The sequence below is a fragment of the Anabrus simplex genome, chromosome 10 (genome assembly GCF_040414725.1).
Source record: "Anabrus simplex isolate iqAnaSimp1 chromosome 10, ASM4041472v1, whole genome shotgun sequence".
NCBI lineage: Eukaryota > Metazoa > Arthropoda > Insecta > Orthoptera > Tettigoniidae > Anabrus > Anabrus simplex.
Genome location: NC_090274.1, coordinates 59106008 through 59121020, shown reverse-complemented (window position 1 = coordinate 59121020; position 15013 = coordinate 59106008). Strand labels below are relative to the sequence as shown.

Below are 15013 nucleotides of genomic sequence, written 5' to 3'. Positions count from 1 at the left end.
GTTAAAAAACGGAAAGTTTCCAGGTAAATCGGAAGGGTTGGCAGGTATGTATGAGGCACACAGTTACAGTGCTACCAGAAACAGAATAGACAGAGTTCTTACGTGAGGTTAAGTCTACAATAACAGTTTTTAGGCAAGATTCGTTTTCGTCTTGGACAATGAGGAACAGCCTAAGCCAAGAGAAATTGCACGGGAATTAATTACGGTATGTAAATATCTGAAATCAACTTAACATCCAACTTTCTCCACCACATGTTTCAAGAGCTTCTACAGATCACTAAGTCGGTAGGCGGACTGTACACAGGGTCGCAACCAACTGTCATGCATATAAAGCGTCTCATTAAAAATGTAACAAAATAACAACGATTATCGCAACCACGAAATGTTCGGTTTGCCCCGTGCATTGAAGTCACCCTCCCTCAGTGCTGGCAACTTGACAAGGTGATCGTTGTGACATTTATTTTAAAGGGCAAAACTTAAACGAAGGACAGAAAGTTCCAGGCTCCATAAAAAAAAAATGGGAAACGTGATGAAAATCATAAAGATGAAAGACTCCCAACGTCCTGGAAAACAAACAGAGGACAAGGAAGATATAGGAAGAGTCTGATATGAGCAAGTGAAGCAGACTTAACTGGATTCCGATGTTTGCCACAATGTCTCAAAAACTGTGAGCCCCTATTTTTTACTTAAGAGGAAATACAATTAGACGATAATTCCATTTGAATTATAATCATGGTAGAAAGAAGTAGGTAGGAGTACCTTAATTAAGGTACACTCCTAGCATCTGTGTAGTATGAAAATGGGAAATCATGGAAAACCATCTTCATGGCTGCCCCAACAGTTGGGTACGAGCCCACTACCTCCCGAATGTAAGCTCACAGCTCTGTGACCCTCACCGCACGGCCTGACATCTCATCCCTCTTACCAAAATAATACCACTGTCTGCTGTCCATCTCACAACTTAGTCGAGGTCATTTTTGCTGTCGCTCACAATCCTGTAACTTATTTATTACTTTATACAACATAACATCATCCGTAACTTTACAAGCGATTCCAGTTCTTTACTCACATAATATATACACAGTATACTCGTATATAAGAAAAAACAGAGGTCCAATCTTATTGCCTTGCGGGACACCATTTTTAGCTATCACAGGATCAGATAATGCGTCACCTCCTCCAAATCTCAGAGGTATGTTTTCTCTAAAATTATCCACGCATTCAGTCACTCTTTTGTCTAGTCCATTAGCCCTCATTTTCGAAGACTGAAGCTATCAGTGAGAAAAAGGGAAGGCCAAGAAGGCCGTGAAAATGGAACACTCTCTAAGCTGGAAAAATCAAATATCGTCAAAATCGGAAAATAATAAGAGTTGATCATGTGAGATAAGATAGAAATGATTGAAGTGAAGAAACCAAGAAACGTGACATTAGTAGAAGAATAAGTTAGAGTGGTGTTTTTAAAAGTAGGAGAGATCACAATATGAAGATGAACTTGGAATTCAAGATAACAAATCGGGCAAATATTCGTTTATAGGTAGAGGAGTTAGGGATTGGAACAGTTTACCAAGGGAGATGTTCAATACATTTCCAAATTCTTTGCAATCATTTAAAAAAAGGCTAGGAAAACAGCAGATAGGGAGTCTGCCACCTGGGCGACTGCCCTAAATGCAGATCAATGTTGATTGATTGATTGATTGATATGTAATTAGGTGCAATGCTAGACACAGCAAGATGACCCGTGGTTGTCAACACATCGCGTACCCATTTTGTTCGCGTCAAAGCCAAAAGGTATAGTCACTGACTTCGAAACAAAGCGGCCGTGTTCGCAAACGTCGGCCAATGCATGACGAATTTTTGAAATGGAAAGCGATGCTCTCGGGGTTTGGATTCCGTGTGAAATTGATGATCCTGTGATTATGATCACGATATCAACAGTCACGTATTGCTTGCTCAATACTCAGTATACCACGAGAGATAAAACAATACACAGCTTACAAGTTTCGATATCTAGCAACCTATGCTCAAGCAACTTGCAGACAATATCAGGAACTTTGCCGCAATGATAAGGTTTGTCCTTGAAAGACCAATATTCATTGGTAACTATCGGCCTGTCTAGGTCGCAATTACACCATACACTAACCCAAGTGACTCTTTAGCCTCCAGTCTTAAAACAAACTCGCTTCAAATTTTTAAAATCGATTTTTGTCCATTTTCTTTCATGCTCGCAAAGAGTTTATTCAGTGTTTTGTCATTATACGCTCCCATTAACAAGACAAAAACGAGTTATTCAGTTACTCTTAAGACGTAGACTTTCACGACCACTAAATGACATTGTAATATATAATTTTGGGGATGGTAGGTTTTTTTTTTTTTTTTTTTTGCGTCGCATCGACACAGATAGGTCCTATGACGACGATGGGAAAGGAAAGGCCTAGGAATGAGAAGGAATCGGCCGTGGCCTTAATTAAGGCACAGCCCCAACATTCGCCTGGTTTTAAAATGGGAAACCACGGAAAACCATTTTCTGGGCTGCCGACAGTAGGATTCGAACCCACTATCTCCCGGATGCGAGCTCACAGCTGAGCGCTCCTAACTGCACGGGCAACTCGTCCGGTGGTAGGTCGTATAATACTAATAATCTGCTCACGCGTTTCGAACCTGCAACCAGGATCGTCTTCAGATCTTCAGAAAATACAGTGGCAACTGTCACTATAGCAACAATACTCAAGATAGACTGTTAGAAATGTAGTTCATTCCAGGGCCTCCAAAGTCAAGGAGAATGATGTTGACGAGTGAACTATGAAGTGTAACCATGATCTACTCAGTATATAGCCGGTTTTTTATGCAACTTCTGTCATTTGCAAAGAGAAGTATTTCATACTTACAATCATTCATGAGGCGACATATATTGCTAAACACCCGAATAATGTTAACGAACGGGACGGCTATATAACCATGCCAATGACTCCTGAAACCCCTCCCCGGTTTGATAAACTATATTTTCTAATTGCTTATCCGCTATTATAGACTTGCCTTGTAAGTTCAAAGGGAGGTCATTAAGAAAAAGGAATGGTCCTACTACTGATCCTTGAACTACTCCTGTTGGGGAATTTAAAATTCAGTAATCCTGGATGCAGGCCACGTCGCTAGAACGAGTAGCGCTCGGTTAAGTTCTACAAAGAAAAATATTCCGCCAGAGGTAGGCCTCAATATATAATTTCAAAAGAAAGGTCTAGGAGGCGGTCTGGCAAGATATATATTGCAAAGCACTGGTTGCATAGTTCAGCGTATCATGAAAGCGAGTTTCTCCAAAATAGTTAAACTCGCTGGAAGTACACTTCTACTCCCATTTTAAGAGCATTGTTATCTTGATTACACCAGCGGTATCTTGTTCCGTGAAATGGATTTATGATGCTCTTCTGGAGTAGTGTCGACACCAAAAGGCGCCTCATCATTGATAGAACAGAACAAGCTGTACCGACCACTTTCACTCTCACTTCGCCTCTAAATGTCATCTCATCCTGGCCCGTTAGTTCTGTCTCGTCCAGATGCAACATGACGTAACAAATATTATGCTTCAGGGGGCCTTGGGTACGCTTCTATCGCACTTTAGATCTATCACATTTTGTCTATACTTACAGTCTCGTAATCCTTTTATTACTAGATCATAAATAACAATGAAAAAAAATGTGTCTTTCCTGAGATTTTGCCGGCTCTCGTTGCTTTTTCGGATCACAATAATTTGAAACTAATGTTACGAACAAAGTTATTCCTTCTTCCGAAATGTCACACACATAATGAACTAGTCGTTTTATCCGTCGTTAAACAGGTTAGTTTTTGAACTCATGCAGCACTAATGCTACCTAGAGGAGATGAATGGTAACAGAAGCAATGTTATTTTTATTTACAACTTGCTTTACGTCACACCGACACAGATAGGTCTTATGGCGACGATGAGATAGGAAAGGCCTAGGAGTGGGAAGGAATCGGCCGTGGTCTTAACTAAGGTACACCCCAGCATTCGCCTGGTGTGAAAATGGGAAACCACGGAAAACTATCTTCAGTGCTGCCGACAGTGGGGCTCGAACCCACTATCTCTCGGATACAACCTCACAGCTGGGCGCCCCTAACCGCACGGCCAACTCGCCCGGTAGCATAAGAAATAAACCACACCTGAAGTATCAATGGTCAGTCATTGTAATGTTACTGTTGATAACTTTTAATGGCTTAGGACACTAAGATTTTCTTTCCTTCCGGCTTGGCAGGGCATTCGAGGCCTAGGCTATCAAATCCCCTTTTGTGATTTCTTTTACTCCAAATTATTCGAAATTATGCGGGGTTCCGTGGTTCAAATCGGGTCACTATGTAAGATTTGTGCTGGACAAAGCGGAGGCGGGACAGGATTTTCTCCGGGCGCTCTAGTTTTTCCCCTGTCATCTTTCATCCTAGCGACACACTCCAATATCTCATTTCATCTGTCAGTCTTTAATCACTGCCCCAGAAGACTTCGACAGGCTTCGGTAGCCGGCACAGTGCCTATCCTCGCCGCTAGTGGAGGCTTCGAATGGTCGTTCTTTCACTTTTTTTCGTCTCATTCCGAGTCATTTTCATAATCTTCCTCACCAATCGGGGCTAAGGATTACGGGGCTTTCCAGCTCATAAAAAAATCACTATGACAAGCATCCCCAACGCCATTTAGTTCGTTACTATGCCAACTGAACAAGATTTCGACATCAGTGATTTTCAGCTTGATAAAAATTTAAATCCGCGAATATCTCCAATGTTATTGCTTGTACGGTAAAAAAAAAAAAAAAAAAAGCATCACAAACAAGATGTTTGAATTCGAACAGCATAAGAACGGTTGGTAGGACGTAAATCCAATGTTTGTCCAACCCTTGTCCCGTTTCCCTACGGGTTCGGGATATGAGGTGAGATGAATCTGTCGTGGCGGGTTTTTATGACCGGATGCCCTTCCTGACGTCAACCTCATCAGAGGAGTTGATGAGATGAAATGAATGACGTGATATAATTATGATAGTAGGGAGAGGGTGAAACCCGGTGCCGGCACAGAGCCTACTTCTGTCGAATAGCACCAAGGGGTCTGCTCAAGGCTTAACGACCCATCCGACGGACGAATCACCATCAACACCGTCATATACCCTCACTCCATATGAGCACTGCGGAGAGGTTTGGAATTTAATCTAGGCTTTTGGCACGCAATCTAGTGATTAGAAATTGTATAGGCTATCACCACCTCCCCTACCCTGCCGGCCAACATTCTGATGGTGAAATTTTTTTCGTCCAACTGGACTCGAACCAGCTAACCTCGGTGTCAGACCGTTTAGACTTCAGCGCCTTAAAGATCATGGCCACCAGGTGGGCAGGACGTAAATCCAATAACATTATTATTTCTAGAGGGGTCGCATCAAAATAGTTTCGTAATGGTCGCGCACGGTCGATTTGCCCGTGTAGTATAAAATACCAGTTTTTGTAGCAAAACGCATTGTATTATTAAGAAAAAAACGTGTCCATGAAACAAAATACCAGTTTTTCTTACAAAACACAGTATCGATTAAAAAAGTATATCCATGAAACAAAATATTACTTCTTATAGCAAAACACGTTGTATTATTAGTGAAACGAATATCTTTGAAACACAAACAGTTTTTAAAGAAAAATACATCCATAAAATAAAATAGCCTACGAGTTTTTCTAACAAAACACACTGTATTATTGAACGACTGGAAATTGGACTTTCTATAAATTTTGTTATGTACGTTTTAGATAGAACTGATATTTCCGGTGATATTTGGAAGTTCGTGAAAAATTAATAATTGTGAATATTTCAGTTATCGTTGCCATTGATGCTTTCACGGCCCGTACTTAGCGACATGATACAGGCTTTTGGGCTCATGCCGTGTCAAGAAAAAAAGGTGAAATTCTTTACGTTTCGCAGACGTATTATTCCGAGGACGTTAAAACAAAGCGCATGATGCACAAATGTTCGGAAATCACGTTTTAGAAACTTTTATTGTGACTTTTTAAATATATATACAGCTAATATTAAGGGGAAAATTTGACATTTCCTGTTTGGAACCCCTTAATATTGCTTTATCATAGTATACTAATAGACTAGTACACCTTCAACGTAAATAATAAGTTTCAAGAAAATTTATTAAGCCATTTTCTGGTGATGACATGAAGAAACAATTGAACTAAACCTACGAAGACAAAAAAAGGTAAAATAAGGTAACACGAGCTCGCACGGAGAAACTTTATTTTGCTGGCAGATATGATGATATAGGTGTAAGGTTTGTGAGTAACCACAGGTTTTGTATCTACATGGGAGGTGAATTATATTTTCACAATAATTAAGTCTGATAAAATATTAAATGCGAGTAACTTATAGAATACTAAGCGCTCTTTCTTTTTTTCTTTTTTGAACGACTATACAACCTTACGGACCAAGTGGCCGTGCGGTTTGGGTCAAGCTTGCACTCGGGAGATATCTGGTTCGAACTCCACTCTCGGTTTCCCATTTCCAAACCAGGCAAATGCTGAGGCTGTTCCTCAATTAAGGCCACGCCCGCTTCCTTCCCACTCCTAGCCATTTCCTATCCCATCGTCGCCATAAGACCTATCTGTGTCAGTGCGACGTTAAGCAAATTGTAAAAAGTCCACAACAAACATGTCAACAAATTCAATCATTTCTGAGAAAAGTGATCGTGCGATCAGCAAAACTAGAGAGGAATGTAGCGAGCGATGAGCAAATGACCCACCTTCAAAAGCTACAACCTGGAGGTAGGTAGGAATTTTCCCGTAAAGGTCATGTGTTGTCAACAGGAACGCTGGTATGTATTACAGTTTGTTCGGAAAATTACTGCCTGTAGTCATTTCGCTCGATCTCTGTAAGTACACAAATAATATAATAAGACTTAATTTAATGATTTATGCGCTATGAAGAAGAAAAAACAGGACGAGTTGGCCGTGCGGTTAGGGGCGCGCAACTGTGAGCTTTCATCATCCGGAAAATAGTGGCAGCCCTCAAGATGGTTTTCTGTGGTTTCCCATTTTCACACCAGGCAAATGCTGGGGCTGTACCTTAATTAAGGCCACAGTCGCTTCCTTCCCACTCCTAACCCTTTCCTATCCCATCGTCACTATAAGACCTATCTGCATCGGTGCGACATAAAGCCACTAGCAAAAAATAAAAGATCCAACCCACCTCCGGACTGAATATTTAACAGATAGACTGATTAGTATTACTATTTCAAGATATCACCCCTGTAAACGAACACACCTTTTTTTCCTCTGGTTAGTGGAACCGTCGCTGGTCGCTTGATACATGTTTGACTATAGTAAGGGGGGTTAGCTTAAATGTAGGAATATTTATTTTTTTAATAGCTCAGCAACTACGAATGCTACCTAAATAATATTTTGCATACCTAACATAATACATTTATTACCGTTTACGAAATACCGTTCCTTTTTTTTTTTTATTATGCCAGCTTATTAACACCATATTCTTCAGATGTGACATTATTCTTCTTGGCGATTTTCTCAATTATCTACGGCCGGCAATAATGACGATAAAGCCCAGTTTTCCGGCCGGTCCCCTTCCTGACGAACTCATTGTGGAGGGATATATATATTACAATTGTTTGTTACAGTGGTGGTTGGTAGTGTGATATGTTCAACCAATCATCATTGATCTGCATTTAGGGTAGTCGTCCATGTGGCCGATTTCCTACCTCTTGTTTACCTAGCCTTTTTTTTTTTAAGTAATTGCAAAGAATTTAGAAATGTATTGAACATCTCCCTTGGTAAATTATTGCAACCCCTCAATCGCCTTCCTATAAGCGAATATTTTCCCCAATTTGTCCTTTTGAATTCCAGCTTTATCTTCATATTGTGATCTTTCCTACTTTTAAAAACACCACTCAAACTTATTCGTCTATTAATGTCATTCCACGCCATTTTTCTAACGACAGCTCGGAACATACCACTTTGTCGAGCAGCTCGTCTCTGTTCTCCTAAGAGTTCCCAGTCCAAACTTCGCAAGATTTTCGTAACGCTACTCTTTTGTCTGAAATCACCCAGAACAAATCGAGCTGGATTTTTTTTTTTTTTTTTCCAGTTCTCAAATCAAGCAATCCTGGCGAGGGTCCAATACACCTGAAACCATACTCTAATTGGGGTCTTACCAGAGACTTCTATGCCCTCTCCTTTACATCCTACCTACAACTACAATCCTTAAATACCCTCATAACCATGTGCAGAGATCTGTTACCCTTTATTTACAAAACAATTTATGTGATTACTCCAAGGATGATCTTTCCTAGGTACCTACAGTGATCCGCATGTGATTAAGACGATTACAAATACCCAGTGCCCGAACTAGGGTAATTAACTAAACGCGGCAAAAATCCGTGCTTCAACCGGGAATCGAACCCGGGAATGAACAAAGGGCCACTACACTAACCATTCAGCCACGGAGCCGGACTTATTGTAAATACTCCAATTCATATAAAATATCCACGATTCTTTCTCTGAAATGATTTAAAGATTTACATTAATAACATCATACTCCAGAATTTGTACAATATTGCTTCAGAATTTTTTCTTCATAATCATCTTACAAAACTATTTTACTTTTCAAATTCTTGCATTAAGATGATATTACATTTAAATTACGTGTGCCAAACAAAACAGCCTGAGTTGCGGTTTCGGTCATCATTTCGTACACTAGTTAGTTGCAGCCCTCAATGCCACCCTATTATGTGCTAATCTTTTTATTTCTACTAACTACTACATTCTACATCTGTTCTAATCTGCTTGTCATATTTATAACGTGGTCTACCCCTACCTTTCTTACCACATTCACTTCCTTCAAAAAACAATTGAACAAGTCCTGCATGTGTGTCCCTCATTCCATTTCTTATCCTATCATACTTGAAATGATCTACCTGTTCCAATTTGTGTACTCCCAACTTAACATTCGATCCTCCTAGGTGTATTTCCTACAGACATCCCTTAAGTTTTGGAAATGCTCATTTCATATCTTACTCATGTTGTTCATAATATTTAAATACACTACCATGCAATATTTCATGCAAATACCTACAATATTATTGAACTATGATTAAAACCACGTGTAAAAATGAAAATTGCGAAAATGAGCTAAAGATGTATGTCAGAGTGGAACTAAAAAAGTGGCATACGGTACGTGGACATTTATAAACATCACACTCATGTGTGGATTTTGAATGAGAGGAGTTTTTTTTTTCTCACTGTATGAGAAGAATGAATGTTCTATAAAGAAAATTGAAAAAGGTAAATGTTGATCTAGAAATGTGTAAGTAACCTCTCTTCCTCTTAAAACTTTTTTTGCATCTTAACAATACCATCTCGTTACGATACGTCTAAGCTGTAGACACACTGATGCAATTCCATTATGGTAATTATTGATGCAAGTGCCAATTAGCAACAGGCAGGTCTAGAGAAAGTAAAGCATGACATAAAGAAAGGAAAAAGAGGAAGCATGAGAACCGCTCCGGTGTAATATTTTGTCAACAAAGTGAAGATCTTCTAAAGAGTATGGATACCTTACCATACGAAAGCTACAAGCCACTTATTACGCGCCGTATAATTCATTTCCTATGCACCTTGACGAGAAAGTTTATTTGGACTCTGTTCAGTAATTTGTGATCACTTTCGCGCGGAGAAAAACTAACAAACAAGTGAAAAGGATTTCGTTTGATGTTTTAATGCAAACAGAAATTAATTCCCAATAAATTATCAGGCGTTAAAGCAATATTTACAGCAAGGCACAAAACAATAGGCTAATGTCTCTCATATTTTTCAACAAACCTGTAGGTGTAGAATAAAATGCAATAGAGGTTATGCATAAAGCATAAAAATGGAAGTGCCGTTAAACATCTTTAAATAATAGTTAACAGTATTTTGAAATTAAAATAAATACTGTATTTAAGTTATGGCCAGTAATTTCATGTTTATGCTGAACATCACCAAGCACAACAATGAAATCAAAATAAAGAAAACTATATGACATGACTGGTTATAACCTCTATCGGAAAATATATCAAATATTACAAGATCACCTCTCGAAAAGTACGGAAGTATTTTACAATCACGTCTTATAAAAAAACATAAACAAAAACACAGTTAACTGTCACCTCACGACATATAGCCCAAAGAAACTAAAAATGCAACCGAATGAATGCATATGTGAGAAAGGATTATTTCTGGCTGTTACAACTAATAAAAAGTTATGACAAGTGCATTAAACTCACCACACATGATGTAAAACTACTGCCACGTCTTCTTCCTGGATACTGAGTGAAAGCGAGGTTGAAGTGGAGTGAGCTTGTCAGCTGGTCGCCTCCCTCCTTTTAGCCACATTGACAGCACAGGCAAACGGCACAGGGAGTTGGAGAAACGCCGCTACTCAATGATCTTCCTAGATGACGCAACTGGCGGGGTACACTAGTCAAATGAGAAACTCTCTTCAGTAAATACACTGAGTTCTGCAGCAGTGTGATGAATTAAATACAGTATAATATTTATATTATTATTTCCATTTCTCTATATTCCTTCAATTAGTTTGTATGAAACAGTCCTCTTTAAGATTCTCTGCACGTAGCACGAGCAAGTCTCTTACTGCTCCTGGCATCTATGCCTGAGATGTTGCATTAAGCAGCAAAAAAAAAAAAAACCTTCTTAGATTCTTTTTTTTCTTGATATTTGCTTTACGTCGCAACCACACAGATATGTCTTATGGCGACGAGGGGATAGAAAAGGCCTGGGAATGGGAAGGAAGCGGCCGTGGCCTTAATTAAGGTACAGCCCCAGCATTTGCCTGGTGTGAAAATGGGAAACCACGGAAAACCATCTTCAGGGCTGCCGACAGTGGGGTTCGAACCCACTATCTACCGATTACTGGATACTGGCCGCACTTAAGCGACTGCAGCTATCGAGCTCGGTCTTCTTAGATTCAGCGGGTTTGAAATTCTGTATTTAATTTAGCATCAGTGCATCTTCTAACTTGCTAACGAAAAGATTTTTCTTGAAGTACGAACATTTCGCTACTAGTAGGCTTACCTACTCTAATAACATTTTTATTTATTCAGTTTATCGTCCAGGGTTGGTTACCCCCCCCCCCCCCCGGACTCAGCGCGGTATCCCACATCTACCACCTCAAGGGCCGTGCCCTGGAGCGCGAAACATTTGGTCGGGGATACAACTGGGGTGGATGACCAGTACCCCACCCAAGCGGCCTCACCTGCTATGCTGAACATGGGCTTTGTGGGGGATGGAAAGATGGGAAGGGGTACGCAAGGAAGAGGGAAGGAAACAACCGTGGCCAGTACTGCTAGTTAGCTGGAATGAAAAATCCCTACTGCCGATGTAAAATATCCCCATTTTGCACAAAAATCCCTACTGAAATGGTAATTTTACGAGCCTCAACTCAAGGGCAGTCAAGCAGAGGGCGAGGGCAGCACATTCTGTGCTAGCGAACGGGCATCCAGACACAGTTGTTTATTAGAGTGCAGCAGCTGCGGTGTCGGCTTGTTTATAATAATATGAAAGAATGCGATGGAATTCTAAAATATATTTCTTCACTATATTCAGTCTTCTTTTCCCCTTAATATTTAGAACAAAAGATAGATAAGAGGTTTTTTTTTTTTTTTTTGTAATTGGCTTTACGACGCACCGACACAAATGGGTCTTATAGCGACGATGAGATTGGAAAGCGCTAGGAGTGGGAAGGAAGCGGTCGTGGCCTTAATTAAGGTACAGACCCAGCATTTGCCTAGTGTGAAAATGGGAAACCTAGGAAAACCATCTTCAGGGCTGCCGACAGTAGGGTTCGAACCCACTATCTCCCGGATGCAAGCTCGGAGCTGCGCGCCCCTAACCGCACGGCCAGATAGTTTAATTGTAAGATAAGAATTGGGTGATTGTAACATTTAATAAAAGGTAAGGATATTGAATTGTTAATGATAAAAACATGTATTTATTTACTTATTTATAAAACATAGTTGAATACGTTTTAAATATATTTGATATAATAGCAGTTACAAAATAAATAATTTGGTTGATATTGATTTCGTTTGCAATCATATGACTATATGCTTCTGTATACGGTACCATGCGTTAATTTCAAAACTTCCGTCTGGAATAAATTTAAATATTATGTTGGTTCTTAATAAGGAAAACACGCCAATTTAGTTTTCGAGTGGAAAGTCGAAAACACTACTGAAGGAATTCGAAGCGAGTTGGAAAGTCTATAAAACACTACTGAAGGAATTCCGAAGAGTAGTACGTGGCCAACGAAAGGAAATTATTATTATTATTATTATTATTATTATTATTATTATTATTATTATTATTAAAGCGACTTTATTGTGACGAAGTTAGGGCTCCAGGCCCTTTCTTACACTTAACCACTTCATGTATATAAATGAGTAGGCCCCTACTAATTTACAATATAATTTTTACAATTTTACAATGTAAGAATTTCAACAATTTACATTTTAATATATACTGCTTGAAAATCCTCAGCCTGTTTCCAGTCATTCGACCAGGTCAGAAATGGAATGAATGAAACGCCCATCTTGCGGCGAGGATAGGAATTGTGCCGGCCGCCGAAGCCTGTCACACTCCTCTGGGGCAATGATTAATGGCTGACAGATGAAATAGAATGATAATATTGAGAGTGTTGTTAGAATGAAAGATGACAGAAAAAACCGGAGTACCCGGAGAAAAACGGTGTCGTCCTGATTGCGAACAAGTGGGTACCTGAAGGGGATGATTTGGGTTTGACACACATTGATGAGTCGAGTTTGCGGCCAGTCATAAGGTAGAGGCACTTAAGCGAGAATATAATGAGCAAGAATATATAATTTTATATAAATGTCACGCTGCTAATGTAGGTGGATTGTGGCAACAGTATGCATCACTAGAGGCACCTACAGTCTTCTGAAGTTCTTTAGAAAGCCGCTTTAATTATTATCAGGAAGACTTGAATTTATTCACAAACCGGCACTGGCAATAAAGAAACGGCCGTCAGGCCTTGACATTCTAAATTAACCTAACATATAACAATCCCGTCACCTAAAATAAATTATATATTTACAATCAGTATTTACAAATCTACATTTACGGCTTTCCTCAACAGCTTCAGCACTACTCCATATTGCATTGTTTTCAAAAACTGTTTTATTTCGCCGTTTTCCTCGCGGACAGACTTGTTACATTGTATGGGGATATCCAGCGTGTGCAAAAATTTAAATACCTGGGAGAAATACTCACCCCCAATGGAGATGAAAAGGAGGGATTAAAGGAGAGGGTGAGAAGGATGGAGCTGGCATTCAGACTATGTCATGACACCTATAAGTCCAAGTCTCTCTCAATTCAGGCCAAGTTAAAACATTACTGCACAGTGGTTAGAACAGAGTGCCTTTATGGAGCAGAAACCTTGACGAGGATGGCTGACCCAGTCCTTGAAAAAAGAGAAAGAAGATTCTTGCGAAAAATCTTAGGCCCTAGAAAATCGACGAGTGACCCAAACACATTCCGGTTAAGATCGAATTTGGAGCTCTACAAGACAGTAGAAAGAATCACGACTGTGATGAGAAAAAGGAGACTGACGTTTTATGGACATATCAAAAGAATGAACCCTGAGAGATTGACCAACAGGATACTTCTTCTGCAGGAAAGGTGGAAAAAACAACCGGGATGGCTTACACACGTGCACAATGACTTGGCAGAAATAGGTATCAAGGAGGAGGATATAAAAGAAAGGACATCATTTAGGAAGAAGGTTGCGGGATTGAGGGATGCGTCTGAAGAGCAACATGCGAAGCCACGGAACATCTCGGTGGAAGAACGAGCAAGAAGAAGTCAAAGACTCAAGAATCTTTGGCGAGAGTGTAAAGAGAAGGGTATCAGTCTGCGTGACAGAAGGAAGATTGTGTAAACGTGGCCCACAGGTGGCCGTATCGATTAATAATAATAATAATAATAATAATAATAATAATAATCAATATTCTAAAGGATAATGCCTTGTCGATGCAACCACTCACTTATTTTATTAGCATAATAATAATAATAATAATAATAATAATAATAATAATAATAATAATACCGGGCGAGTTGGCCGTGCGGTTAGGGGCGCGCGGCTGTGAGTTTGCATCCGGGAGATAGTGGGCTCGAATCCCACTGTCGGCAGCCCTGAAGATAGTTTTCCGTGGTTTCCCATTTTCACACTAGGCAAATGCTGGGGCTGTACCTAATTAAGGCCACGGCCGCTTCCTTCCAACTCCTAGGCCTTTCCTATCCCATCGTCGCCATAAGACCTATCTGTGTCGGTGCGATGTAAAGCCACTAGCAAAAAAGAAAATAATAATAATAATAATAATAATAATAATAATAATAATAATAATAATAATAATAATAATACCGGGCGAGTTGGCCGTGCGCGTAGAGGCGCGCGGCTGTGAGCTTGCATCCGGGAGATAGTAGGTTCGAATCCCACTATCGGCAGCCCTGAAAATGGTTTTCCGTGGTTTCCCATTTTCACACCAGGCAAATGCTGGGGCTGTACCTTAATTAAGGCCACGGCCGCTTCCTTCCAACTCCTAGGCCTTTCCTATCCCATCGTCGCCATAAGACCTATCTGTGTCGGTGCGACGTAAAGCCCCCTAGCAAAAAAAAAAAAAAATAATAATAATAACCTATTATTAATACAACTCTCACTAATCCACCATAAACGACTACCCCCCTAGTTACGTTATACAATAAAAAAGATAATCTAAATGATAAGATTACCTCAAACTAAATTATTAAACATTTTCAATAAGAAAAATATTTTTAGAAATATGGTTAGGTTATTTAAAACATCCCAATGTACCAGTTAATGTTATTACTACTAAAACAAAAATTACATATGAGACTGTTTTGAAAATCGTATCTGTTTTATGTATTTCAC

At 39.7% G+C, this 15013-nt stretch overlaps 1 protein-coding gene across 3 annotated transcripts in view; it reads right to left on the bottom strand.

The window, feature by feature from the left end:
* Positions 1 to 10427, bottom strand: part of LOC136882406 (glutamine--fructose-6-phosphate aminotransferase [isomerizing] 2) — a 211509-nt gene extending 201082 nt beyond the window's left edge. For all 3 annotated transcript variants that reach the window (XM_067155038.2, XM_067155039.2, XM_067155040.2), the window contains exon 1: positions 10314 to 10427. In XM_067155038.2, the coding sequence (XP_067011139.1) occupies positions 10314 to 10320 (7 nt within the window). In that variant the 5' untranslated portion in view covers positions 10321 to 10427. The remainder of the gene's footprint in view (positions 1 to 10313) is intronic.
* Between the last annotated feature and the right edge of the window lie 4586 nt (positions 10428 to 15013).